Source organism: Meriones unguiculatus, chromosome 9, assembly GCF_030254825.1.
Source record: "Meriones unguiculatus strain TT.TT164.6M chromosome 9, Bangor_MerUng_6.1, whole genome shotgun sequence".
NCBI classification, from domain to species: domain Eukaryota; kingdom Metazoa; phylum Chordata; class Mammalia; order Rodentia; family Muridae; genus Meriones; species Meriones unguiculatus.
Genome location: NC_083357.1, coordinates 4,354,014 through 4,380,221, shown reverse-complemented (window position 1 = coordinate 4,380,221; position 26,208 = coordinate 4,354,014). Strand labels below are relative to the sequence as shown.

Here is a 26,208-nt window from a genome sequence, read left to right as displayed (position 1 = left end):
AGTAGATGTCTAGTCGATGGCTCTCTGTCTGTGTTAGCACTTCTGGTATATAACTAGTTACTGAAAACAAATACTGACTAAACTGTGCTAAATTCCTTAAATTTAATATACATTACAGATGATATTACATTACTTTTTCTTTTCATCTTGATACTATGATTGCAGTTGTTCAACCTGTTATACCCTTAGAGCAATAATTATTGTGTGTGTATATATGTGTATATATATATATATATATATATATATACGTTTATATATATATATGTATAGGCAAATTTCCTTGTGCGGCTTGGTGAGTTTTGACAGATGTATGCAGCCACTTTAAGTACTGCTTTTAAAATCAGTATACAGTGTGTTTTTGTCTGCCCACATTAGCTTTAAGTCAGTTTAGTAAACTAACAAATTTGTTGAACTGTCAGTGGTGCAGAATTTTAAGAACAGAGAAATCAAAACTATGAATCTTTAAATTGGAAGGCATATTTTTCTGTAAAAGACACAGTCCTCTGTACAGTCGCTGTATGTGGGAGGTTTGTCTCTTGAAAACCTCAGGAGGAAAAGGAGTGAGAGGCAGTATTGTGAGTTGTATACAGAGGGGCTGCCATGACTTTATCAGAAGGTGTTGGGGATGTAGGAAAACAGCCATGTGAGAGCTGCCTGGAGAGCCTCCTCTGCGAGTCAGAGCAGCTGTGCACGGGAAGAGTCGGGGAGGTGCCCGCGCTTGTCCGCAGGCTTGGTTTCCTCAACTTCACCATCTACACTGCAAATCAAGGACAAAGTCTAATGAGGGGACATATTGGAGACAGGGTAATTAAGAATAAGGGCTACTTTTTAAAGGGTAGTATATTAGGTTTGATGTAAACAAACTGGGACAAAACTGTTTCATTCCTCTCTACTCCTTATTATTTCTGTACACTGGGCAGTTGACTTTCCTTTGTGTTAAGGAATTAGAAGCTTTTCCAAGGTCGTAGATACTGTCGTTAAACTACTAGATTTATTTACTTTCCTAGAAATTATTACTTTTAAGAATGAAATACAAGTTTAGATATGAGACCCACTAAGCTTCATATTTTTAAACAATTATTTTATTTGTTTTAACCAGTTACCCATGGGTGTATTGTTTCCACAATAAAACTTTTTCTACCAGATGGTATGGAAGCCCGACTCCGCTCAGAGTGAGTATAATTTAGTGCTGTGAAATTTTGGATCAATTTTCTTGGTTGGTAATATTCAGAGTGATGATATACTGTTAATACTACGAGATTGCTTTACCATATTAAAAACCTGATATAGTACCTTTTGGCATATTATATACTTCAGTTTACTTGCTTTTTATATTATCTGAAAATCTAGTAAATAATAATGTATCAGAGGTAAAGGTTGTTTTGTTTCTAAATCTACTTTTACAATGTATACTTGAATGGATAATTTTTTTGTGATTTTTAGGACATGTCAGGATATGGTGAATGATAACTGTATTCCTTTTGATATATGTTTACTATAAAGCTCTTTAAACCGAGTGCCTATGGAGTTAGTGTAGGTGTCATTGTCTTCCAGAACTTGATGATGCCAATATAGTCAATATTTTTGAGAGCTTTTTTTTTTTTTTTAAATCCCCCCAAAGTTGTATTTTATGTTTTATATGAAGGGATGTCAAGTCCTATCATGAAGTCTAGAGTTTAAAAGGTAAACATAAGTATATCCTGGGCTTTTTACAGATTGTCATTGTGAAGTATGGTAGGGGCTGGGAAGTATTTAAATATTAATGCTTTTTCCTTTTAAATTTAAGGAGAGCCTTGACTATGCTAGATGCTTGTTTCCTTGTTTCAGAAGAGCTTCCTGTTATGACAGTCTATATTTTACTAATGGCTCACATGATTTTGATTATGCCAGAATACCCAGAGTTTAAGGAAAAGTTGAGTAATGAGTAGGGAAGAGAGAAAGACAAAGCAGAAAGAGCCCTCCTGTCCCCATTACTGTAATTGTCTCTTTTTCTGTCATTAGAATGATATATTTTATGCTTTTCTTAGGGCCTACCATAGTTTTTTTTTTCTCTGTAGTTTTATGGCTAGATTATGCAAAGCAGAGATTATAAAACATTTGAAATTTAAAATACCATTTATTTTAATTATAGTTTATTAAAATGCAATTACAGTTTATTAAAAATTGTAGTAAAGTTTAAGAACTTTAACGTAACAAAGCCTTTATGGGTCAAGAATTAAGCTTTTAGTTGTATAATACCTAATCGATTCACCAATGACATATAGCTTTTTTAAAGACTACTGTTTGCAGTTGATATGAAATATAGTTGATATGAGATCATTTTTGATAGAGCTAAAAGCTTTGAGCAGTCATGTATGTCTTCTGTGTTCTTAGGTTCCATCTAATAGAATAAGTGGATTTTCATATGTATGTATGTATGTGTGTGTGTTTGTGTGTATGTGAGAGAGAGAGTGTGTGTGTGTGAGTGAGTGTACGTGTGTGCCATGGCATGTGTGGAGGTCACAGGACAACCTTGGTGTTGGTGCTTGCCTTCCAGCTTCTTTGAGGCAGGATTTTGTGTTGTCACCATTCTTTAATAGTTATAATATCTTCTAACTATTTCTTGTTTTCTTCCCCCACTCCCTTTAGTGACTACATATGTGAATGTTTGTATGCATATGTGTATTGCCTGCATGCGGAGGGGAGGGCAGCCTCAGGGTCTCATTGAGCCCAAGGGACCTACCTGTCTTTACCTTCCAAGTGCTGAGGTTACAGGCATGCTCTAGCACTTGACCTTTTACAGGGTTCTGGGGATGCTTGAGCAGCAGGGACCTTACCCGCTGAAGAAGGTCCCTACCCCTGTTTAAAGGGCTAGTCAACATTCCCTCATTGAATATCTTGCTTCAGTTTAGAAAACAAGTTTTGAACGAACAGTTCTCTAAAGCTGGATGAGTATCTGAGTAGACTTTAGGGAAGGCGGCTCAGTGAAAGCCTTACTCCACCTCTTCTGTGACTTTGCAGGCCTTTTTCATCTGAGACATGAAGATAAATCATAAGACTTACTGAGAAGGAACTTTACAAGGCTTAAATATAGTTGCATATTTAAAGAACTTAGTGTAGTATCTACCGTATAATAAATCCCTGATAAACATTAACTGCTGCTATTGTAATCTAATTTTAATTGGGAGTTTAAATGGTAGAATACATTAATGCCATGTCCACATGTAAATGATGTGTACGCTTTTTAACTTCAGTAGGTAGTTATGATAATTTATTTTTTGTTATATTTTATAATTTTCTAACAAGATATAGAAATTGCTTATAACTTTACAACCCTAACATTAAATAACAGTTTTGCCTTCTAACATTCCCTTGCTATACTTTTTATATACAAAAGTTTTTCAACAATTCAAAGTATATCTATATCTAATATAGATTTTGTAAAAATCAAATATATTTGCAGAATTGTTATTTGACTTTTGTAGCCTTTTGTTGTTGTTGTTGGTGGTGGTGGTAACCAGATTTCATGAGAACAGAGACTTTCTTTTTGGATCACTAAGAAAACCAGATTTTAAAACAAGATTAAAAAAATATGTATATGGACATAACAAATACACATAGAGAGAAAAAGAATACATAAAAATGGTTATCTTTGGGTGTTAGGATTGAATAATTTTGGTTTATTTTTTTATACCTAACACATTTTCCATATTAAACATATATTGCCTGTACAGTCAAGGAAAATTAATTTATGTTTAAAACATCCATTTTAGTTTTATAGAGTGAAGAAAAATATTTGTAGTTAAAACTTTTTAAAAACCTTTACTAGGCAGCAAGTTTCTTAAGGCCATCTGATAGGCTCTGTGAATGCAGGGGTGAATTGATCGTAATTCCTGAGACACAGACATGTTACCAAATAAATATAGTTAAGATTTATACATGCTCAGTGAAGTCTCTGTAAGATATCCTGGTATGCAGAAAATAGGTAGTTACTTAACCCTCTCCTGTGTATTCCATACCAGGTCAGTTTCTCAGCAGTTTATACAAGCTTTACCAGTTGAATCTGGGAATGTTCCCAAATCAGCCTTCAAGCTGTCAAGTTGACACTAGGTTGGTTTCTAAGATGTGAACTGTAGGGGGGATAGGTGTCACGCTTTTTCTACATTTCTCTACGTGCCTTCAAGACACATACAGTCTCTTACAGAGCTTTGTAAAATAGGGACCCTGGCTTCCTTAGCTGCACATTTCTCATGAAAGTAAAAGGAAGTGTTTGCTTGGGTGCTATTCCAAGCCATTGTTTAAAACTACTTGTTTATATCAACGCACTTAATACTTAAATTTATAGGACCACTTCTTGAGGCCTGTGTTGCTTAGTTACTTTGCCTTTTAGCTGGTAAGTAGAGCCAGTTTGGTCTAGTTGGTATATTTTCTGAGCTCGTATGTTGACTTGCTGCTGCTTCTTTGTCAAAAGTTCTTTATCAGGCTCGAAAGGGAATTAATGTCAGTTGATGATCTCTGTTGTGTTTGCTCTGAGTTCAGTTTCATACATACATGAAAACTTTAAGTTAGTCCCAAGATGTCTAGGTGAGATTAGTTGTACTGTCTTTACAGCTAAAGTTGTTCTTGACTAGAGCAACTTTCCAAATTATAACCTTTCTTTCCAACTGTGCTTATTAAAGACTTCTGCATAGGAGCAGTTAATTTTTGATAATTTGGATGTTGCAAATTAAAAATACATGATTGGAAAGGTACTTCAGTGTGTTGAAATGCTAAAAATAAGAAGTCATTACAGCACTCAAGGCACGATACATTTTGAAATTGAAATTTGTTTTAAGGAAAATAATGAGTAAAAAGTAGTTATGTATGTATTAGTTTATTTTTTAAGAATATCATATGTTTATGAAAGGATGAAAGATAACTCATAGTCTTCTAATTGCATGAGTAAATACATGAATTTTATAACAAGATATTCTGGTGCTCTAGTTCCATTTCCTCTGTTTTCAGGAAATTAGATAAAAATTCTAAATTTTACTTTGCAGTGTCATCCATGCTCCATTACCGAGTCCTGTTGACAAAGTAAGTTGTGAATGATTGTTTTCCAAACTTTGAAATATTATTTCATTCAAGTATTTATATTTAATATGTTTTACCAATAAAAAAACTTTTAATATGGCTATGTAGTTAATATAACCTTCATTGTCTGGAAAATTTGGAATGAGTGTTTCTTCAGAAAAAGCTTTTGTAGCCCAGGTAAACCATTGACTGAGTAGACTAAATGTACCTGGTTTTGTGCCTTGCCAGAGGTAAGTAGTATTAACTATTACCTTTTATTCTGAAGTACAGTTCTGTCTAGGAATTTCCCAAAGCTTTCTATCCAAGAAGTTACTTAGTATCTGCACATGCAGCAAAGCAGCTCTAAAATGGAATTGCATAAATTGTTCTTTTAATGCCATTGAACATTGATTCTTGACACCACAGATTAGAAATTGCAGTAATTGATGGCTAGAGTTTTGTTTCTGTTTAGCAGTAATGGTGCATTGCAAGTATAGGTGCCATTGCTAAATAACAGAGTGTGATCAAAGAGCAAAGCCATACCTCTTTACTATTTGGCATTACATTTACATTTGACTTTTTTTTTAATCATGCGATTCTGTATTCAATAGTCATGAAAAGCCCTTACTGAGGTTTATTCTAGTACAGTTAGGTTCTAAGCAGTTAAGCTGATTTGTAGTTTTTGGACATTTTTTTTTTTATCTTCTTGTGAAATTTTATATATAATAATAAAAAATTTTCATTTTAATTTTTCAGTGAGTGAAGAGTGTGAAATTTCATTTTATCCTCTAACCTGACATGTGTTTTTAAGTAACATTTTGAAGAATGTTGTTTCTAAATGACATTGTTTCTAAGTGACATATTGACACATTAATGAAGTAATTAGTAATGAATTGTAAAAGAAAAACATGACTGTATTGGTTAGGAGTTATTATTCCTGGTTATGAAAAGTCTCAGTATCTTTGTGCTATAAGTTTGATTTGGCTTATAAAGTTTCACAGTAGTGCTTGCTTCATCATCTTGCTTATAAGTCACAGCGATTGAAATCTGAGAGACTAGGTCGATTAAAAATATTTTACATGCATATTTAGGAAAATAGACATTTTATGAAATTGGTTTGTTTTTAATTCTTTAAGGGCATTTTATTTTGTGTGCATGCTGTCTTTGCAAATGGAGATGAGACAATGATTTGCAGGAGTCGGTTCTCTCATTTTAGCATGTGGATATTGGGATTGTCCTAGTTAGTGTTACTATTGCTGTGCTAAAACTCCAAAAGCAGCTTGGGGAGGGAAGGGTTTATTCATTTGGCTTACGCTTTCACATCACTGTTCATTATCAAGGGAAGTCAGGACAGGAGCTCAAACGGGGTACGAACCTGGATGGAGTAGGAGCTGAAGCAGAAGGATGCTGCTTGCTATCCATGCCTTGCTCAGTCTACTTTCTTACACAACCGAGGACCACCAGCCCAGGGATGATTCCACCCACTATGGTCTGGGCCCTCCCCCATCAATCACTAATTGAGAAAATGCCGTACAGGCCTGCCTACAGCCTAATCTTATGGAGTCATTTTTTAATTGAGGTTTCCTCCTCTCATATGACTTAACCTATGTCAGGATGACATAAACCATCTAGCACAGGGATCACACTGAAGTTATCAGACTTGAGAGCAGGCACCGTTACTTGCTGTACTAGCTTATTGACTATTAATAGCCTTCTTAATGTACCGCTCGTTTTCTGTGATTATTGACGTCATCTTGTCTTATTTCTAGGTTGCTGCTAACACTCCAAGTATGTACTCTCAGGAACTATTCCAACTTTCTCAGTATCTACAGGTAAAAGCAAACCTTGAGAATTCTTAGCTTTTAAAAGTAACTTAGTCTCTCCTTTGGTATCCTGGTGGGTAGAGTCTTTCAGAGGTCCCCTGTGGAAGGCTTCTGCTGAGTGAGGTCCTATGGTCCTCCTTGTTGTTTATCTTTTTTAAGGCTATAGATTTTAGTATGTTTATCATATATTATATGGCTAGTATCCACTTATATGTGAGTATATACCATATGTGTCTTTCTGTTTCTGGATTACTTCACTCGGGATGATCTTTTCTAGTTCCTACCATTTGCCTGCAAATTTCATGGTTTCCTTGTTTTTAATTGCTACCTAAATGTACCAACCACACTTTCTGTATCCATTCCTCCATTGAGGGATATCTTAGGTTGTTTCCAGATTCTGGCTATTACTCAGTGGCCGGCTCTTTGATCACCTGAATTTTATATCTTAGATCTAAAAGACTATTTCCAGAAGTACTACATTTATGGGAGTTTGGTTCAGAATTAAGAAACTAATGGAATGGAATTTTAAAAAAGATGTAATGACACCATCTAGTGGAGGTAGATTCTAAAACTGTGGTTGGCCGGTAGCTTTGTTCATCACTAAAACTTTTTGTATTTGTTACTTCCTGGATATTAGGAATGTTTCAAGAGCTTAAAATAAAATATGGTAAATAGCCATTTTAATGTGGATTCTCAGGTGATGGTGTTATTAGATTACTCACTCTGCATTAAAACAAAGTACTTATAATTCTACAGTAGGCCAGATTTCGCCTAGTCATTGTTTATTGAGGATGTGGAGAGCAGTAAATTACTGTTTTAAACCTTAAGTGCTATCTTTAAAGCAAAGATAGCTCAAAGATAGAATGATAGTGTGTGTCCTTCCGGTACTGACAGGAACGACAGAGGATGAAGGTGTGCCAAAGCCATAGCTGGATGATGTGGGCATTTTACCTTCACACTCTGTGAAGGGGATGCTGTTAGCTATTAAATGTTGACCACAGAGTACTCTTGCTCTTCGATGTTTTCACCATATTCACATAGAGGCTAATATTAGTGGGCTCTTGCTTTTTAAATATTAACTACTACTCAGTGACATAATCAGGGGGAGAATCAGAACATTTGAAAATGCCTTAAGCTCTGAGTAGTCTCTCTTTTAAATATATATATATTTAAATAACATTGTAAAAAGGAGAACCTAAAAACTATTACTATTTTAGATACCATGTTGTAGAGCTGCTGTAAAGTATCTTTGTTTTAGTTTGAAATGCATTTGTCTCTAGGTATATAAATATTTCTAAAAACCATGTGTGAATTTATGAAATACAAGCAGAAACAGAAACATTTGTTAATTTTTCTACTCTGCTTTTGAAAGTTGCTCTTTTAGTAGATTACCAATAAAAAGAAAACAGAAATGAGTAACTTGTGGGGGAGAAGTTATTAGACTACCTGTTACATCTGTACCTGCAGTCCAGTGCATGGGCTGAAATAGTGAGCTGAAACCATGGTGTAATTTGCGAATATAGTCACACCATACCGAGTATTATTCTTCCGAGGAATTGTGCTGCTGAGCTCATTGGAGTTTTTGTGTGTGACCTATGTTAGGAGGCCTTACATCGGGAACAGATGCTGGAGCAGAAGTTAGCCACACTTCAGCGGCTACTGGCCATCACCCAAGAGGCCTCAGATACTAGTTGGCAGGTACTGTATTGACTTATATTCAAGAAGCTTTTAAACATTTTAACAGTTGTTTGTTTGTTTTAAGTGTTGAATGAATAAGATTCTCTGGCAAACAAAAGTAAAGTTATATCTTAATTAAATGTTGAAACAGTGTTTTGTAGTAGATCTTGATTGATTTTCCAATTTTCTTTCTTTTGTTGGCAATAAAATCTGTTCTGCATAATTTGTTGTTGTTGTTGTTACTCTGGGTTTTTATTTATATCTGTTTTTTCAACAGGCTTTAATAGATGAAGATAGACTCTTATCACGGTTAGAAGTTATGGGAAACCAGTTGCAGGCATGCTCCAAAGTAGGTAATTTAATTTCAGGTACATAGAAAGAACTCATGGTGTTTTCCGCAGTTTCATTTCTTTATATAGTTCTAGAATTCATTTATATCTTTGTCATAAAAAAAAATTCAGGTATACCTGTAAGTAGGAAGAGTTGTAGTACTCGCCCGGGTCCAGTCCTGACTCCTTTTTTTTTTCTATTGTAGTTGATATTTATTGAAGAGATGATTTGCCTTCTGGATTGTGACTCAGTCTATACTGCTATTAAAATATTTTTCTAGCTCTTTCTCTAGGCATGAAATAATAGATATTTAGTCTGGTTTAGGTTATGATACTTGTTTGTCCCCCACTTCTACCTTCCTTGGCCAACAACACAACACTCTATGGGTGGTGGTGTTCTTCAGTCGAAGACAAAATAATAGCTAGATGGTGTTTCTTTTAGGATTTTATTGATTCATTGATTCTTCACTAGGTCCATTATTTCATTAAGATACTTAACTTGTAATTTAATTCTATCATTCCTTCATTTACTTGGCTGGATTACTTCTTCAAAGAGAATTTTTTCCTCATGAACCATTTTGTTACTCTAACTACATTTTCTACAGGGGGAAAAAACAGAATAAGTGAGCCCCCAATTATTTACTAGATTGAAACAGAATAAATTGATTCCTTTTTATGTACCAGCAAATGGCAATGAAGTACTTTCTCCCTTGCTTAGAGTTAAGTATATTTGCTGTATTTCAGTCTATATTTGTAGTTATCTTTGTTGATGATCAACTTATTAAGTATTGGCAGTAAACATTTTAGTTTCTGTAAAAAGTTGGTGCTCTGGCTAAAACAAACTTCGATAGCTTCCTGTGGCCAAACTAGACAGGATGCTTCATGCTTATTTTACACATTGCTAGTTACAGACCTGGGATCTCCTTTTTCCTCATGATGGTCTTACTATATTTGTCTTAAGTGTTATTCTAAAATGATTAATGTTTTGATAGCAATGATTTTTGCTCATAAATGGAACTGTGATAGCTTCCACAGAATATGAATAATCTTAATATTTGAGAGAAATTTTTTGCCTTTAGTTCTTTCCATTGGAATTAGTATAGTTTCTGAAGGCATAAGTTACTGACACAACTTTGAAATACAGATTTCGTTAATAGTAGCCAATATTTGTATTTGGGGGTGCCTCAACATACAAATTTGACTATTGTAATGTGTTTATTTCTTTCAAAGGATAAGCAATTTTTAAAGGAGAGTAGTTTGGGTATAATATAGGTGTCTTTTATTCTAGAATCAAACAGAAGATAGTTTACGGAAGGAACTTATAGCACTGCAGGAAGATAAACACAACTATGAAACAACAGCCAAAGAGTCCCTGAGGCGGGTTCTTCAGGAGAAAATTGAAGTGGTTAGAAAACTTTCAGAAGTTGAGGTATTTCACTTATATTGTTACTGTTTTTAAAGATTTATTTTATTTTTAAAATTATATGTCTGTGTAGTGTGTGTATGGGTACATGTATGCAAGTAAAGGTGTCTACAGAAGTCCAAGGTCTTTGATCCACTGGAGTTGGAATTATAGGCAGTTTTGGGCCATCTGACATGGATGCTGGGAACTAAACTACCTTTGCCTGGACTGGAACATACTATATAGACCAGATTGGCCCCAAGCTCACAGAAATGCACCTAGTTTTGTCTTCCAAATGGAGACAAATGGATGGGATTAAAGATATGCCAATACCATGTCTGGTGGGAATTGATCTTTTGGCGTAAATGTTTGCTGACTTTTCATGGAGGATGGCAACATAAGACTGAGAATTTGACTACTTACCCATCCTCTAGAGAAGTGGTTCTCAACCTTCCTAATGCTGAGCTTATTTGATACAGTTCTTCATGCTGTGGTGACCCCCAAGCATAAAATTATTTTCATTTCTACTTCATAACTGAAATTTTGCTATGGTTATGAATTGTAAGGTAAATATCTGTGTTTCTGATGGTAATAGGCGCCCAATGAAAGGGTCATTCCACCCATAAAACAGTCATGACCCACAGGTTGAAAACCTCTGCTCTAGAGTAACACTGTGTCTTAGGCTTTAGATATTAACTGTCGTGTAGGTCCTAGGAACAATCAAAATGTGATTCTTGAGTCTGAGAGTTTAGCTCAGTGGGTATGAGCTTAGCACGTATGAGGAACTGGATAGTTTGTATTATGGTCTTATTCTATAGTATGTACTTTATCTTCATTATTGCTTGATTAATTTGACGTACAAAGAAAGTTTCAAACATCTTCCTATTTTCACATTAGATGAACTGCTACGTGGTATTAAACTTATTTTTAGGATTGTTGGCTTAGAAGTTAAGTGTGATAGATTATACTACAATAATAGCAGGAATGAGAATGATGATGATGATGATGATGTCAGGAAGATTCACAAGCTGTACTGTAGCAAATTTGAAGCCAGACTGAGTAACATAGTCTTGTTTCAGAAATAAATAGAAAAGGAATTGGTGGTTTTAAAACATTTTCAAGGCTAAAAGTTAGACCTGTTGACCTTTTAAAAGTATTTTTGTCCATTTCCCAACATTAAAAAAAAGAAATACTTAGTTTTGTTTTAGTCTACATATTCCTGAAATTATTTTGTCTTTTAACTTACCTTTACATAAGTTAAGTTTAATGTTGATGGAGAATAGTCCAGAGCTACATTTTTTTACAAATTGAATTTATGATAAATTTTAAATAAGGACCCATTTACTCTAAATGAATTGCCTGTGAACTTGAATTGCAGCGAAGCCTGAGTAACACTGAAGATGAATGTACCCACCTGAAAGAAATGAATGAACGGACTCAGGAGGAATTAAGAGAATTAGCCAATAAATATAATGGAGCAGTTAATGAAATTAAAGATTTATCTGATAAATTAAAGGTATGTATATTATTTACTCTTCTGTTGCTGTGATAAACACCATGACAAGACACCTTACAGAAGTTAGAGTTTATTTGGGCTTATGGCTCCAGAGGAGTAGGAATCTAGTCCCATCATGCTGAGGAAGTGTGGCAGCAAACGGGCATGGCAACTGGAGCTGGGAGCTGAGAGCTGGCTGGGAATGGCTTGAGGCTTTGAAATCTACTTTCTCCAGCAAAGCCAGATCTCTTAAACTTACCCAAACAGTATCACCTGCTAAGGACCAAGTATTCAAACATGCAGACCTGTGAGGGGCATTCTTACGCAAACCATCACAGCTTGTGTTTAGTCTGCCTGAAAGCATGTTAAGCTAATAGTCTACACATTAACTCTTAAAGTCTATACATCACTCAGTAGTTGTTGATGTAAAATTTGGTGAAACTGAAAAGTTGAAATTGATAGTGAAAAAAGTATATTGTGTTTAGTGTGCCCTCCATTACTGTTGAAAATTGAAAGCCTTTAAAACCAAAACCAGGCATACTTCTTCTGGATGGAAATGCAGTCAGTGCTTCATGACAGTCCGGTGTAGTGTTTGCTTCAACATCACATAGACTAAGATTGGAATGATACAGAAAAGAGCAGTATTGGAAATCAACATGATAAGGATTGGCAAGATGGCTCAATGTGGGCACTGTCATACAAACTGTAAGACCTAAGTTTGGTTATAGAACCCATGGGGGAAGGAAAGTCCCCAAAGTTGTCCTCTGATCTCCATAAGAGGGCCATGGCACCCATGTACCAGAACTTAGCCATGTGACACACACACACACTTAATAATAGTAATATATAAATTATAAGAAGAGAGATCAGTGGTCAGAGTGAGATATTGAAGTGTATTGCAAACCTGATAACCTGAGTTCACTCCCAGGAGCCCATGTAAAAGTGGAAGGAAATGACAAATAGAGCTATGCTCTGATCTCCACATGCACCTATCTGCGCCTCTTATATACATATTCACACACAGTAAAAAATAATAATAATAATAATGTTTTAAAAAAGAACTAGCAAAATCTAATATAATGTGATGCTTTTAAAACCTGCTCATTTTGAGCTGGGCGGTAGTAGCTCGAACCTTTAATCCCAGGTCTCAGGAGCCAGAGGCAGGTGGATCTCTGAGTTCGAGGCCAGCCTCGTCTATGGAGTGAGTTCCAGAACAGTGAAGGCTACACAGAGAAACCCTGCCACCAAAAACAAAAATGAAAAAGAAAGCAAGAGAAAACATGCTTGTTTTTAGGTCATCTCACAGTTAGAGACCAGCTGTTTAGTGCTGCAGCAAACTCACAGGGAGCGTGGGATAACCTGCTTCAGGCATGGTTGTCCTCAGCCTTCAGGTGTTGATTGTGCTTCAGCTGCGATTCCCTCTGAAACATTTGGAATAAGAGCATCAGACTAGAGAATAGGTCTAGTTGGTCCTTTAAAATCTTGTGACTCAACTGTTGAAAACCCATCTTACTGTTTGTTATTCATATCTGTTAGTGGGTCATGAAACAACAAGTGGCTTATGAGAAGGAAGGAAGATTGTGGAGAACAGAGAAGAGAGGGTAACAGAATGCATATGGCATGAAAGCAGAAGGGGCTGTTTGGGAAGAGGAAGGGAAACAGCCAGAGGGGCAGTAGTCATTGGGGTGGGCAGTGCAAATAAGGATAAATTAAAACAATGTATAGACATGTATGTATGAAGAATGCTGTAGTAAAACACAGTACTTTGTGATATTAACTTAAAAATTAATTAAAATAAAGGAAAATGATCTTGGTCTCAGGTGAGTGCCTACAAGATAGGTATTTATCAGAGAAGGCAGAGAAGACTCATGGTAGTTCTCAGAAAGCTTCTGTCAAGAGAAATGTTTTTGGAAAGGGCTTGTATCATCTTTTTGGCCAGAAATAAATAGTTGATACTTTTAAATTAATGTTACATTTTAGAACTTACAAACAATTTGTAATAATAGTAAATTTGGAAATCTATTTCCCATGAAAGTTATATGGCAGATTTAATTTTGACTATCTCCGTGTTTATCTCTTGTGCCTACTTGTTTGCTTCTAAGTTTTTCCCTTGTCAGTGCCATGTAGTAGTGACCTCAGTGCAGATCACTTTCCACATTAAGTTTCTGTCTTTGTTTTCTTTAGAAAATCAGCTTTATAAATGTTTTATAATTCTGAATATATTCTTTAGAAGTATAAGTAAATGAAGCAGTCCTGGCCTTGGGCTACTTAAATGTGAGGCTTTATGAAATGACTGAAGATTCCTATTCAATAGGTAGCAGAGGGAAAACAAGAGGAAATCCAACAGAAGGGACAAGCTGAGAAGAAAGAATTACAGAGCAAAATAGATGAAATGGAAGAAAAAGAACAGGAGCTTCAGGCAAAAATAGAAGCTTTGCAAGCTGACAATGATTTCACCAATGAAAGGCTGACAGCTTTACAAGGTAAGCTGGCTGATACAGAAATTGGGTTTTATTTGGCTTTTGTTTCCTTTGTCTGTGAAATATCTTTTTCTTGGACTATTTTTTACAGTACGGTTAGAACATCTGCAGGAGAAAACTCTTAAAGAATGCAGCAGCTTAGGTAGGTGTCACCTTATTTAAAGATGTGTTTTCATTAAGCTTTTGACCTTATTCACATTTCACACTGTTTACTTTCATTTGATATTTCACATATCAAGTATCAAAGGTTACACTTTTAGAAATCTCCTTTTAAAATTCTCATGATTGCCACCAGTGGGCGCCATTGTTTAGTCTTTGAGATGGTGAGATTTCTGCCTCTTGAGACAGTTGTGAGTCTCTGAACAGTGGCAGGATCCTTTATCCTGAAGTTCTTTGGAAGGTCCCTAAGTGTGAATTAGTAAGAGTATGGCGGCTTGAGCTCATCTTACAAGTACAGTGTTCTAGACCGCATCAGTGGGAGTAGGAATATGCATACAGTGATTACACGTGACGCCATTTTTAAAGTGATACTTTCTCTGATCAGGCAATGATATCCTGTCTTAATCCTAGGGATACAAGTTGATGACTTCTTACCTAAAATAAATGGGAGCACAGAAAAAGGTAGCGTAAAAAACTTACATTTTTTTCATGATATCCTTAGCTCATTTAAGTAGGACAGAGAGCTAAATGCCTGATGATTTTTAGTGCTTAGAAGAAAACACATATACAACTGTTCACATACCATTGAATTTTGTTGTTTAAAATACAGCTTCTCTTTATAGTCTAAGACACAAATACGATCTATTGTTAGATATCCCTTCTATGTGGAAGTTACAATGGCTCAGGTAAGAAAGTGCTGTTCATTGCTAACTGTGGCTTGTTTTGTGTGGCTCTTACCTTCCTAGGAGCTTGTACTACTGTTTTGTTCTATCATGCTCAGGCTCCAGGTCTGCATATGCAGTATATGAGCTTATTAAATGTCCCATTGGATCCTTAGACATGTGGAAACGTTTTTTAATCCGTCTGTTTTATTGATCACAGAATGAGATTAAGCATTACTCTAATCAGAAAAATATTTTGTTAGCTTTTAATTTCTTGACCCTTTTTTTTTTTTCTGAGTAGCAGGAGTCCTCTGTTAACCAAAGTTTATGGTTTATGGCCAGTGTATTAGGTTATTAGGTTTCCTGTTGTTCTTTTGTTGTTTGTCTGTCTTCTTTTGTTGTTCTTTGTCTTCTTTCTTTCTTTCTTTCTTTCTTTCTTTCTTTCTTTCTTTCTTTCTTTCTTTCTCTCTCTCTCTCTCTCTCACTTTCTTTCTCTCTCTCTGTTTCTCTGTCTCTGCCTTTTTGTCTCGCTCTCCTTTATAATGCAGAGTCTCACTATGTCACTTTGGCTGCTTGGATCTATCTATTTGAATAATGCTGACTTGCTTCTGCCCTCCAAGCACTGGGATGGCTCAAAGACAGGAGCCGCCCCGCCCAGCACATGGCTACTTTTAAAGACAGGAGCCGCCCCGCCCAGCACATGGCTACTTTTAAAGACAGGAGCCGCCCCGCCCAGCACATGGCTACTCTTAAATCACAGGCTTTTGTAGTCTTGAGATTTCTGTTCGCTTTGGCCACTTGCCCCTTTCCTCTAAGACTCACTGAGCACCAACTCCAACTGGGTGCTTAGTTTTACACTGGATGTTTGGAGTAGGAGAGTGCATAATGATGTGCTTGTCATCCCATTTTAATATACAGAAGTTAGTAGGAGATATCAAGGTCAGAACTAGAAGCTCTAATGAAACAGTTTTCCACATATCAGGGTATATCTTTATCATGCATGGTAAGAGGCCAGAATTAAGAAGCAGCTTCTTTTGATTTGTAACTGGATGAGCTGGAGCTGTAGCTTCATGACTTATCCTGCTTTATGCCTAGGAGTCAATTCCAGCATTATAAAAAGGAAAAAAAAGAAAGTTCTTCTAGAAACTGCCCAAGCAGGCCCAGATAATCATGTAAATATGAGCTGTATGGTCAAGGTCTAATGTTGTGTATATTATGCATTTAAGTTTAAGATCCTTGAGGAAAAAAATTGTTCATTGCTTTTTGACTCCTTTGTGTGTTTTGTAAAATGCTTTAAGTTTTTCATATTCAAGTTTTTGAGTTGCAATTTAAAAAATTTTAAAGGTGTAGTTTATATTCATTTTACCAAAACTTTTAGAGACTTTTTATTAAGTGTTAGCAAATTTTTGCTAAATTAATTAATCTTTGTCTTTTAAGTACTCATTTTTCTTAAATGATTTTATTTTTCCATTATTTTGCTTGCTTTTTCATTTCTGCTTATATACTTTTAATTATGTATCATGTGTTATATTAATATAAGCTGAAACTTATTGTTTTCAGTTAAGAATATTTACATACATTCAAAGCTAACTTTATACTAGAGCTGTCAGATTACTGTGTAAAGTTTTTGCCTGAGATTTTAGATTAGTAGACTGCTTTTCTATTAGAGAATAGTTACAGACTCCTTAATTAATATTAAATAAATTTGTTTTTATTGTTATGGGGAACTCCTTGCTATAATTAGTATTCCAGTGTTAAAATATTGGGTCTTTGTTGGAAATAAATTAAGTAGCATGAGAATGACTAGTAGAGCATTTTGACCCTAAGTTTTTACATTTACCCAAACATATTATTATGCCACATTTTATTGCAGAGTGGACTTAGTAGTAAGATCGTTTACTTTTTTAATACTACCAAAGTTCATAGCAATAATTTTTATGAATTTTTAGGTTAACATCACACTTTAAGTAGTAGAGAAAACACCAAGTGTAGGTACAAGAGAAAATGTCAGTGGTGTCTAGAGATGTTAAGTTCACACTTCTTCCAGTGAGCTCTCTTTGAAATGACTTAACTTTTCTAAAAGCACAGATTTGATAACACAAGTTTTTGTTTCTTTTTAAGTAAGCATTATTTAAATATAAGAGTGTAGAATCGTGCTGTCTAGAAACAATATCAGAGCCATATATAAAATTTAAATTTTTTTTCTGGTACCTGAAGTAAAAGTTTAAAAAGAAACAAATAAAACACATTTTAATAATAAATTTTAATTAACCAACAATATAAAAATGTGATTTAAATATGTAACCAATATTTAAAGGTTATTAGTGACCATTTCATATTAATTTTCCCTAGTAGGTATTTGAAATCATCATGTAATTATTTTATGCTTGCCACATAGCTGTTGGAATAAGCTCTGTTTGAATGACTTAGTAGCATATGCAATGAAAAGCTACAGTGGCATATGTCCAAATAGGGATGAAGAAAACCGTAATACATAGGAAATTCATTTGATAAATTATGCATTCTAAATAGAGTTCTTTATGTCTCCATGTTTGTCTTTTTTTCCATTTCTTTAACCAATATCATAGAGACTTGTTTTCCTTCCAATTTGTCTGATTCTTTTTGGTTACCAGTGTTAATCATATAACCTGTAGTTGTGCCAGCTTAATTCCTAAGTCTCAATTCAAGGAGTAGATTATTAAGTGTTGTGCTTAAAATGCTTTGTATAGACTATGAGGATGTTGTCTCGTGTGTAAAAGGTGCTTTTGTAGACACGATACATGTGTATGTACTTTTACTTTAATAGAAGACTTTATCTAAGCTAGTCTACTAAATATTTCTAGGATTGGGTTCAGATATTAAAAACAGTACATAGGGCACTTAAGAGATGGCTCAGTGGTTCACAGCACTTAACGCTCTGCCAGAGGACCATGTTTGGTTCCTAGAACCCACGTGGCAGTTCACAATCACTTGTAAGTGCAGCTCTAGGGGATCCAACATCCTTTTCTGACTTCTGTGGGTTTCTGCATGCAATTCTAAAATAGATAAAGGATGATCTTTAGTGTAGTGAGTACCAGTGGGTGCTGTGATTACGTAATGTTCCGATGCTATGAAGAGACACTGTGACCAAGGCAACTTCTAGAAGAAAGCATTTAATTGGGAGCTTGCAGTTCAGAGGGAGAGTCCATAACATCACTGCAGGAAGCATGGCACAGGTAGGAGACATGGTGCTGGAGAAGCAGCAGAGAACTCGCATCTGCAGGCCAAGAGGGAGACAGGGCCTGGCTTGGGCCTTTGAAACCTGAAAACCAAACTCCAGTGACACACCTCTTCCAGTTAGGCCATACTTCCTAATCTTTCCAAACAGTTTCCAAACAGTTCTACCGACTGAGGACCCAGCATTCTAATATATGAGTCTATGGAGGCCATTCTCATTCAGACCGTCACAGTGAGCTTCCCTGTTTGTTGTTGTTGGTTTTTTGTGTTGTTTGTTTGTTTTTAGTTTAGTTTTTCAAGACAGAGTTTCTCTGTGTAGCCTTTTCTGTCCTGGACTCACTTTGTAGACCAGGCTGGCCTTGAACTCACAGAGATCTGCCTGCCTCTGCTGGGATTACAGGCTTGCGCCACTGTACCCGGCAGGATTCCCTGTTTTTAATAAGAATCACTAGAATTAATATCGGTCTGAATTCTGGTTTCATGTCTGCCTTAAAGTCCTTTAGTTATGTTCACATTTGGTTCGAAATGAGTTTTTAAATTTTTTGATAGACATACATAAAGGCTAATGACAGTTTGTTCATATTCTTGTACATTTGTACATATATCTTTTTATAGTCTTCCTTATCATCTTCCTCTCTGCTGATTCTCCTTGTTTTCCCAGTGGTTTCTTTTGCTCTTATATAAAATAAATACGTGGATTTAAGCTAGATTACATGTAAGAGAGATATATTTGTCTTTTTTCCTCCCATTATCCTTACTTGTTCTCACTCATTTTAGGTCACTTCCTCCTCCTACATAGTCCCTTCCTACTTTCATATCACATATGCTTTTTATAAATTTAAATCTAGATTTTTACATGTGAAAGAAACAAACACATAATGTTTGTCTTTTCTGAGTCTGGCTTGCTGATCATCAGTTCCATCCATTTTCTTGCAGGTGATCTGCAGATCATATACCATTCTATATGACTGCATAAAATTCTGTCACATGTATATACATTTTCTTTACCTGTCCAAACAAATTTTCACACATTACATGATATCACATAGTTTGAGTTTTGAAAGTGTTATAGTTAAGAGTTTACGTAAAATGATTTTTTACCTTGATATTTTCTAATCTACTGAGGGTTTCCGTTTTGCTAGGGTTAGCTCCAGTTGTCAGATTCTGTTTGTTTAAATTACTTCTTTAATTCCTGATTTCTGTTGCAGTTAACTTTTAATTTTTTTTTTTTTCCAGTTGAGGCTGTATTGAACTTCTCATTGATCTTTCCTAAACAAAAGTTGTGTTCATCATTCTCCCAGTTTTGTCCTATAGCTGTAGCATGGGCCCTTCGGATACTGTGTAAATATGACTGTTCTACCAGTGCAACACAGCAGAGAGGGGGTGGATTGAGGTGACGAGAGCGAGTTCACAGCGAGGTGGTGCTGAACCGCATGCACTCCTTCCTGGTGTGCGCACCTTCAGACCTTCCGAGCAGTTGCCAGCTGGGTGTAGCCTTTATACTAAAACTTCCTGGATCAGTTAGCCCTTGATCTTTGAATTAAGTAGAGGCTCTTGTAAGAAAAGGGCCAAAACTTTAATTTTCTCTTTTTAAATTCTTTTTTAAAATTTTTTTCACAAAACTGGATTATTTCTTAAGTAAGCAAAAGTGTTTATGAAGCTCTTGTTTTCAGCTGCATAGACCAGGCTAATTTGGGTGGAGATAAACAATGTAATGTTGTAATGGTATATATGATATAGATTACGGTACGTCAAGTGGATAACTCTTTGTAAGATGGGTGATGAATGCATAAAAATATTTATGTCATCAACTTAAAGAAGTCATTGTCTGGCAGCCCGCCTCCCCAGCTCGGTGTGTTTAAAGAAGGCTGGTTTCCTGGTGTCGGTTCTCAGGACGCTCTGTGTGCAGCCCATGCTGGTCTCACTCGTGGCAGCCCCGCCTCACGCTCTGAATGCGGGCACGTCAGGCATATGTTGCTCTGCCTGGCTGACTTTATGCATTCTGACGTTTTTACCCTTTATATCTTAATTAAGGTCAACATCTTGGAAGAGAGACTGTTAGAACACATCCTTGAAATTAATTCAGTAATAAAAACACAAAAATCACCTAGGAGTATTTGTAGATCTATTATGGATAAAGGTACATATGAAAAATGGAAAAAGCTTTTTAAAGCAACATATTTCTTAAAGGTTTTTGAGTTCTTTGGATAAAAACTGCACCTTTAAAAACTTGCCAGAGTAAACTAGTGATTTTATAAATTACAATTTTCAGTACCTCAAAATGTGTTAAAATATACTCAATTTTATTAGTTCTTTTTAATTACCTATGTTAAAATATTTAAAAAATATTTTTTTTTTTTACCTTGGCTGTTGTTTATTTCAAGACAGCAACAAATTATATCCTTAAAGGTGTTTCTTTCTTTATTAGAGCACTTGCTTTCAAAGAGTGGCGGGGACTGCACTTCTATTCATCAGTTCCTAGAATGCCAGAGTGAGTACAGAGTATTTCTCACATTGATTTGTATGAAGTCAGGGGCTAGAATTAAGAAGCTATAGGAAATAACGTGGGTCGGTGTATTTTTGTAGTAGAAGTGTGCAAGGAACCGTCTTCAGCTGTCAGCACACCTACTTGTTTTTCTCTTGAGAAAAATATTTTTTAACTTTTTAAAATTTTAATTATTATTAATTATTACAATGTATTCACTTTGTATCCTGGCTGTGGCCCCCTCCCTCATCTCCTCCCAGTCCCACCCTCCCACCCTTCGTAGGGTGGAGACCTATGCCCCTCCCCCAGTCCACTGATAGGGGAGGTCCTCCTCCCCTTCTCTCTGACTCTAGCTTATCAGGTCTCATCATGACTGCCTGCATTGTCTTCCTCTGTGGCCTGGTAAGGCTGCACCCCCAAGGGGAGGTGATCAGAGAGCCTTTCACTGAGTTCATGCTAGAGACAGCCCCTGCTCCCCTTTGTAGGGAACCCACTTGGAGACTGAGTCTATGGGATACATCTGAGCAGGAGTCTTAGGTCATCTCTATGCATCATCATCCTTGGTTGGGGTGTCGGTCTCTGCAGGGCCCCCAGAGCCCAGTTTTTTTTTTTTTTTGTTTTTGTTTTTTTGTTTTTTGTTTTTTCTCTGTCGGTCTCCTTTGGGAACTCCTGTCCCCATCAGGTCTTTCCATCTCCTTTCGATCTTTCTATCTTTCATAAAATTCCATTCATTCTGCCCACTGTTTGGCTGTGAGTCTTAGCCTCTACTTTGATATTCCACAAGGTGGAGTCTTTCAGAATCCCTCTGTGGTAGGCTCCTGTCCACTTCCCTGTTTTCTCCCTCTTCCAATGTCCATCCCATTTGCCTTTCTGAGTGATGATTGATCATCTTACCCAGAGTCCTTCTTTTTGCTTAGCTTCTGTAGGTGTACAAATTTTAGTATGTTTATCCTATATTATATATATGATATTCACTTATAAGTGAGTATATACCATGTGTATCTTTCTTCTTCTGGGTCACCTCACTTGGGATGGTCTTTTCTAGTTCCCACCATTTGCCTGCAAATTTCATGATTTCCTTGTTTTTAAAGGCTGAGTAGTATTCCATTGTGTAAATGTACCACAATTTCTGTGTCCATTCCCCAGCTGAGGGACATCTGGGTTTTTTTCCAGATTCTGGCTATTGTGCATAAAGCTGCTATGAACATTGTTGAACAAATGTCCTTGTTGTATACTTGCACATCTTTTGGATATATGCGTAGGAGTGGTATAGCTGGATCTTGAGGAAGCAGTATTCCTAATTGTCTAAGAAAGCACCAGATTGATTTCCAAAGTGATTGTACAAGTTTACATTCCCAGCAGCAATGGAGGAGGGTTCCCCTTTCTGCACAACCTCTCCAGCCTGTGTTGTCACTTGAGTTTTTGATCTTAGCCATTCTGGTGTTATTTTTCCAATTTTTTTTCCAAATTTTTCCAAATCTGAAATTGAGGATTTCTGGAACAATGGTTACCTCTGTTGTTAGAAAGGTCATCTTATGGCAAACTGCCGTTGTAGACATTGTTACGTTTAATGAGTATTATCACAAACAAGGAAACTCAGCAAACCTTGCTCAGGTAAACTTGTGAAAAGAGTTGTAGAGTAGTTTGGGATTACGTACTGAGAGCCATACACAGTCATTTCGGTGTTTTTATTTAAATGGCCAGGCATCTTAAGTTGGTTGGTCTTGATTACGTATGTATTCAGTGTGCAGTAGTACTTCAAATTCTTGTTTCCAGTCTTTTAAAAAACAAATGTCTTTATTATTTACTGGGCTTTATCTAGGATAAAATCACTGTGCTCTAAAACTAAAAAGCCCATGGTTTGCTTCCATTGGATTCTTCATCTATATTTAGTATACTGTGAGATATTCTAATTTACCCTCGTGAATCAATAAGAGAATAGCTTGATTTTATAGAAATAAATAACGCGGAACGTATTTCAGTGTTTTTGTATGGAAACTCAGACTGTAATTTTTCAAAAGTTCTTTTAGATAAATGCTCTTAATCCTAGGGAAAGAAGGTGGTCTTTAAACAGGTTTAAGTATAACCTTTTGCAATTTACGGTTCTAGATCTGTATACGTTATGTATAAAGTTACATAAAATCTAGAATTAGCAGGTAACTTCATTAAAACTTGTTAAAAACCTGTTAGCAAAAAATTGCCTTCAGGAATTCAGGGTTTAGGAAGGACTAGGTTCCTTCATTGTCTCTGTAAAGTTTAATTTCTTGAGTACTTTGAGGCTTAGTTTATAAACTGTTAAGTTTATACACTATTAAGCTTAAATACATTGAAACTCTTTTAGCAAAACTCATGTGTTTTGCTAAAGATGCTGTCTGAGGTAACAAGCTGTGCATCTGTTTTGTTTGGTCCATGAACTCTGTCCCTCAGTTAACTTTCCTGAATGCTGAGTGAAAAGATGAAGCGTGAAAGGTGAAACTCTTAAGTAGAGACTGAGACCTAAGACCTTTTCTGGAGCACAGGGAGAGACTGTTCTCTGGAGAGCTGTCTGCCTCTTTGGTATCTCTGGCTGCTGAATGTCCTCATATGGGGAGAGATTTTGTTGCTGGATGCCAGAGAAATTTTCCTCTCCAGTCTGCTTTGTAGAGAGAAGTTGCCTGTTTTCTTAGAGTCGTCTCCCTCTTGATTGCATTTCCAAGTATCCTGAAGTGAAATTCATGCCTTTATTGTTTTCATTATCTCCAGGTGTTTTTCTCTCTTAATGTTTGCAAAATATTTTTCCCCCTTCCCTATCCTCATTTTGAAATTCATTGAAACTGAAGCCTTATTTAGAGGGATCCACTGAATCAGTGTTGCTGGGTAACTCACTGTTTATTGTATCACTCTATGAGGTCAGCCCCAGAACAATCTCAGATTTATTTGGGTACATACTCTACTAGAAACAGATTTTTTTTTCTTTTAAACTTTGGTTTAAATTTTTTTTTTATTCCTTTAAACCTGGTCAGTATATTTATGATAAAAAAAAAAACCAAAAATAATTATGGTTCTGAATTCAGAATTATGGTTCTGAATTCATCGTGGGAAAACTCGGCTTGTTTTTCAGAGTTAGGTGTTTCTAGTACTTGATCCCTTTTTGTTAGTTTGTCTGGTCTAGGATACATTGAAGGTTGCTGGCAGCTTTTCTAACACTTGAAAGGCAAGAAGAGGACAATTATACATTTGTTCTGGTGCTATCTTTGTAGAAACAATCCTTCTGTTCTTGAAATTGGTCTATTTTCACCATGTTGTCCTCCTGTGTTTGAGTTCTGAATCTTTCTCTCTGTTGCTTGTTTCTGCTTCCTGTTGTTTTAAAACAGCTTTTAGAATATTGTCTAAAACAAGAATTGCTTCAATTGATTTACTTCACCAGAAATGAATACTAGTGTGTGTGGGTGGGGGGGTGTCAGCCCCTATGGTCAGGTTTGGGAGAGGACATAAGGAGTCTTCCAGGAAGGAGTGTGTCGGCACAGAGATGGGGATGCAGTAAGTTTTACGTCCTGACTGCGGCAGTCAGAGTGCTCATTCATTTATGCATCCTCAGGGGGCAGAGTAGATGCATGTTGTTCCAAAACACAGATCATATCTTTTTTGTCCCTGGCACGTGTTTCAGCTTCCTCTTGGTCATATGTTTAGTCATCACTGATAAACCATAATTATCTTTTGCAATCATTTTCCCTCATCAAACCCACAACCTAACTTTTAACAATCTTTTACTTTCAAGGGCATATTTTGCCAAAGCAGGACAGTTTGTTCTCAGGCTGGTAGGTCTTGCGGTTTCAAGGGCACTAGACAGAAAGAAAATCTCCAAGTTGGCCTGGGCAGATTGTCATGTCCCAAGCAGTGTATTATCAACTTTTAATAGTCGGGTGCTAGTTGTCATTAGACCTAGGAAAAGTCTTCAGGCCAAAGCTGCTGCAGCTAGTATTCAGTTTCTGCCACAATAAGGTGTTTATATTTTATGTATTTGTAGAATTTATTTATATGTCTAATCATGATATTCTTTTGTTCCTTGGTCATACAACACCATAGTGACCCTATATGAGTTAACTTTCTCTAAGAAAAGGGAGGACTTAATACTTTATTCTTTTATTATTTTCTACATCATTCTTTATCCATCAGTAGTAGGAAGAGCCTTTTAATTTGATCTGCTGCCAACTTCTCTAGCCCACCGAATCTTGTTTACCTTTTAAAGTTTAGTTTGTTCTGGTTATCTTGTTCTAGAGTATCTTGGGGTCAGAGCCTCATAAGGAGGTCTCTGGCATCTTTTATTTGAGTCACAATCTGCAGGGCATAAGGAAGACTCTCAAGTAGGCCAGAAAAGGATATCTCTCTAAAAGCGGAGGGGTGTTATGGTCAGGACATTCCTGGAGAAGCTTAGAAGCAGTACTCTTGGGAGAAGGCATAAATGATTCATAAGAAAATGTCTATCAATTCAACATCCCCAAGTTATACAAATAGTAAAATCCACCTTACAAGCATGCAGCTTCTGTAGCTCAAGGCTAACAAGAGGGAGACCACAGGATAGCAATTGCATCACTTGGCTCAGCTTTGTTGGATCTTTGTCAAGGAGGTATGTTAGCTTTATGACTTTCACTGTTTCCATTAGATAGAGCTGTGCCTCCGGTGTAGATGTCTGATTATTAAAATGCAAGCATGGAGCCTCTTCTGTGAAGTTCTAAGGTTGTGTTTTTTTCTAGTGAGTTGCCAGTCTCTGAGGAAGATTAGTTACTAGCTTGATGTGGAATACTAATTATAATTTTTCAATTTAATTATATCTTCACATTAATTTTAATAAGTTTATTTTTAGTATTTGCTTTTTAAAAAGCAACTCTTGAGGTGACTCTGGCTCATTTCCCTTTAAGAGAGGAATGTTGATGAGTTCTCACCGACAGCACAATTCCTCGCACACCAGCCTCCTTCAGCTCCACTCCCTCCTTTAGCTCCACAGAGTGAGGTGGTGTTCCTGCCCTGAGAGACTGTGTTTACCTGGTGCTCTCTGATCTTCACCTGTAGAAGTGCTCGTGGGTTGGGAGGTGGGAGACACTCACGTCTCAGAAACTGTGGGAAGATGTCAGCAGAAGCTTTTTTTGGAGTAGCTGGTTTGTCCTTCTCTGTCTCAGGCATGAGTGGCGAGCCAGAGGAGCCAGCTTTGCCTTTCAGATTACTGTAATATGCTTTTCAGAATCTAGAGTTTCACGCTCATTACCAGTACGCATACCATTTACAAAATTTTAATTGCTGTTATGTTTACAATTTACAGAATTTAGGCTCAGGTCTATTACTATGACCTTATTTCTTGATGAAGCTCAATTTTGAGATTTAGAAATATTTCCAAGTTGGTGGTTGCAGAGCAGATAGCCTAGGTCTCCTCTATCCTTTGATTTCCTGGGATCCCCACTGTACTTAAGTTCTG

General features: G+C 36.3%; 1 protein-coding gene across 28 annotated transcripts in view; it reads left to right on the top strand.

Annotated features, from left to right (window-relative positions):
* Positions 1 to 26,208, top strand: part of Slmap (sarcolemma associated protein) — a 119,777-nt gene that overhangs the window by 55,467 nt on the left and 38,102 nt on the right. For 5 of the 28 annotated variants that reach the window (XM_060390727.1, XM_060390732.1, XM_060390733.1 and 2 more), the window contains exons 3-13: positions 1,100 to 1,172; positions 5,019 to 5,055; positions 6,801 to 6,863; positions 8,457 to 8,552; positions 8,809 to 8,880; positions 10,149 to 10,289; positions 11,641 to 11,778; positions 14,072 to 14,240; positions 14,329 to 14,379; positions 14,808 to 14,858; positions 20,703 to 20,765. In XM_060390727.1, the coding sequence (XP_060246710.1) occupies positions 1,100 to 1,172; positions 5,019 to 5,055; positions 6,801 to 6,863; positions 8,457 to 8,552; positions 8,809 to 8,880; positions 10,149 to 10,289; positions 11,641 to 11,778; positions 14,072 to 14,240; positions 14,329 to 14,379; positions 14,808 to 14,858; positions 20,703 to 20,765 (954 nt within the window). The remainder of the gene's footprint in view (positions 1 to 1,099; positions 1,173 to 5,018; positions 5,056 to 6,800; positions 6,864 to 8,456; positions 8,553 to 8,808; positions 8,881 to 10,148; positions 10,290 to 11,640; positions 11,779 to 14,071; positions 14,241 to 14,328; positions 14,380 to 14,807; positions 14,859 to 20,702; positions 20,766 to 26,208) is intronic. The other 23 variants (XM_060390734.1, XM_060390738.1, XM_060390739.1 and 20 more) reach the window with 7 other exon arrangements.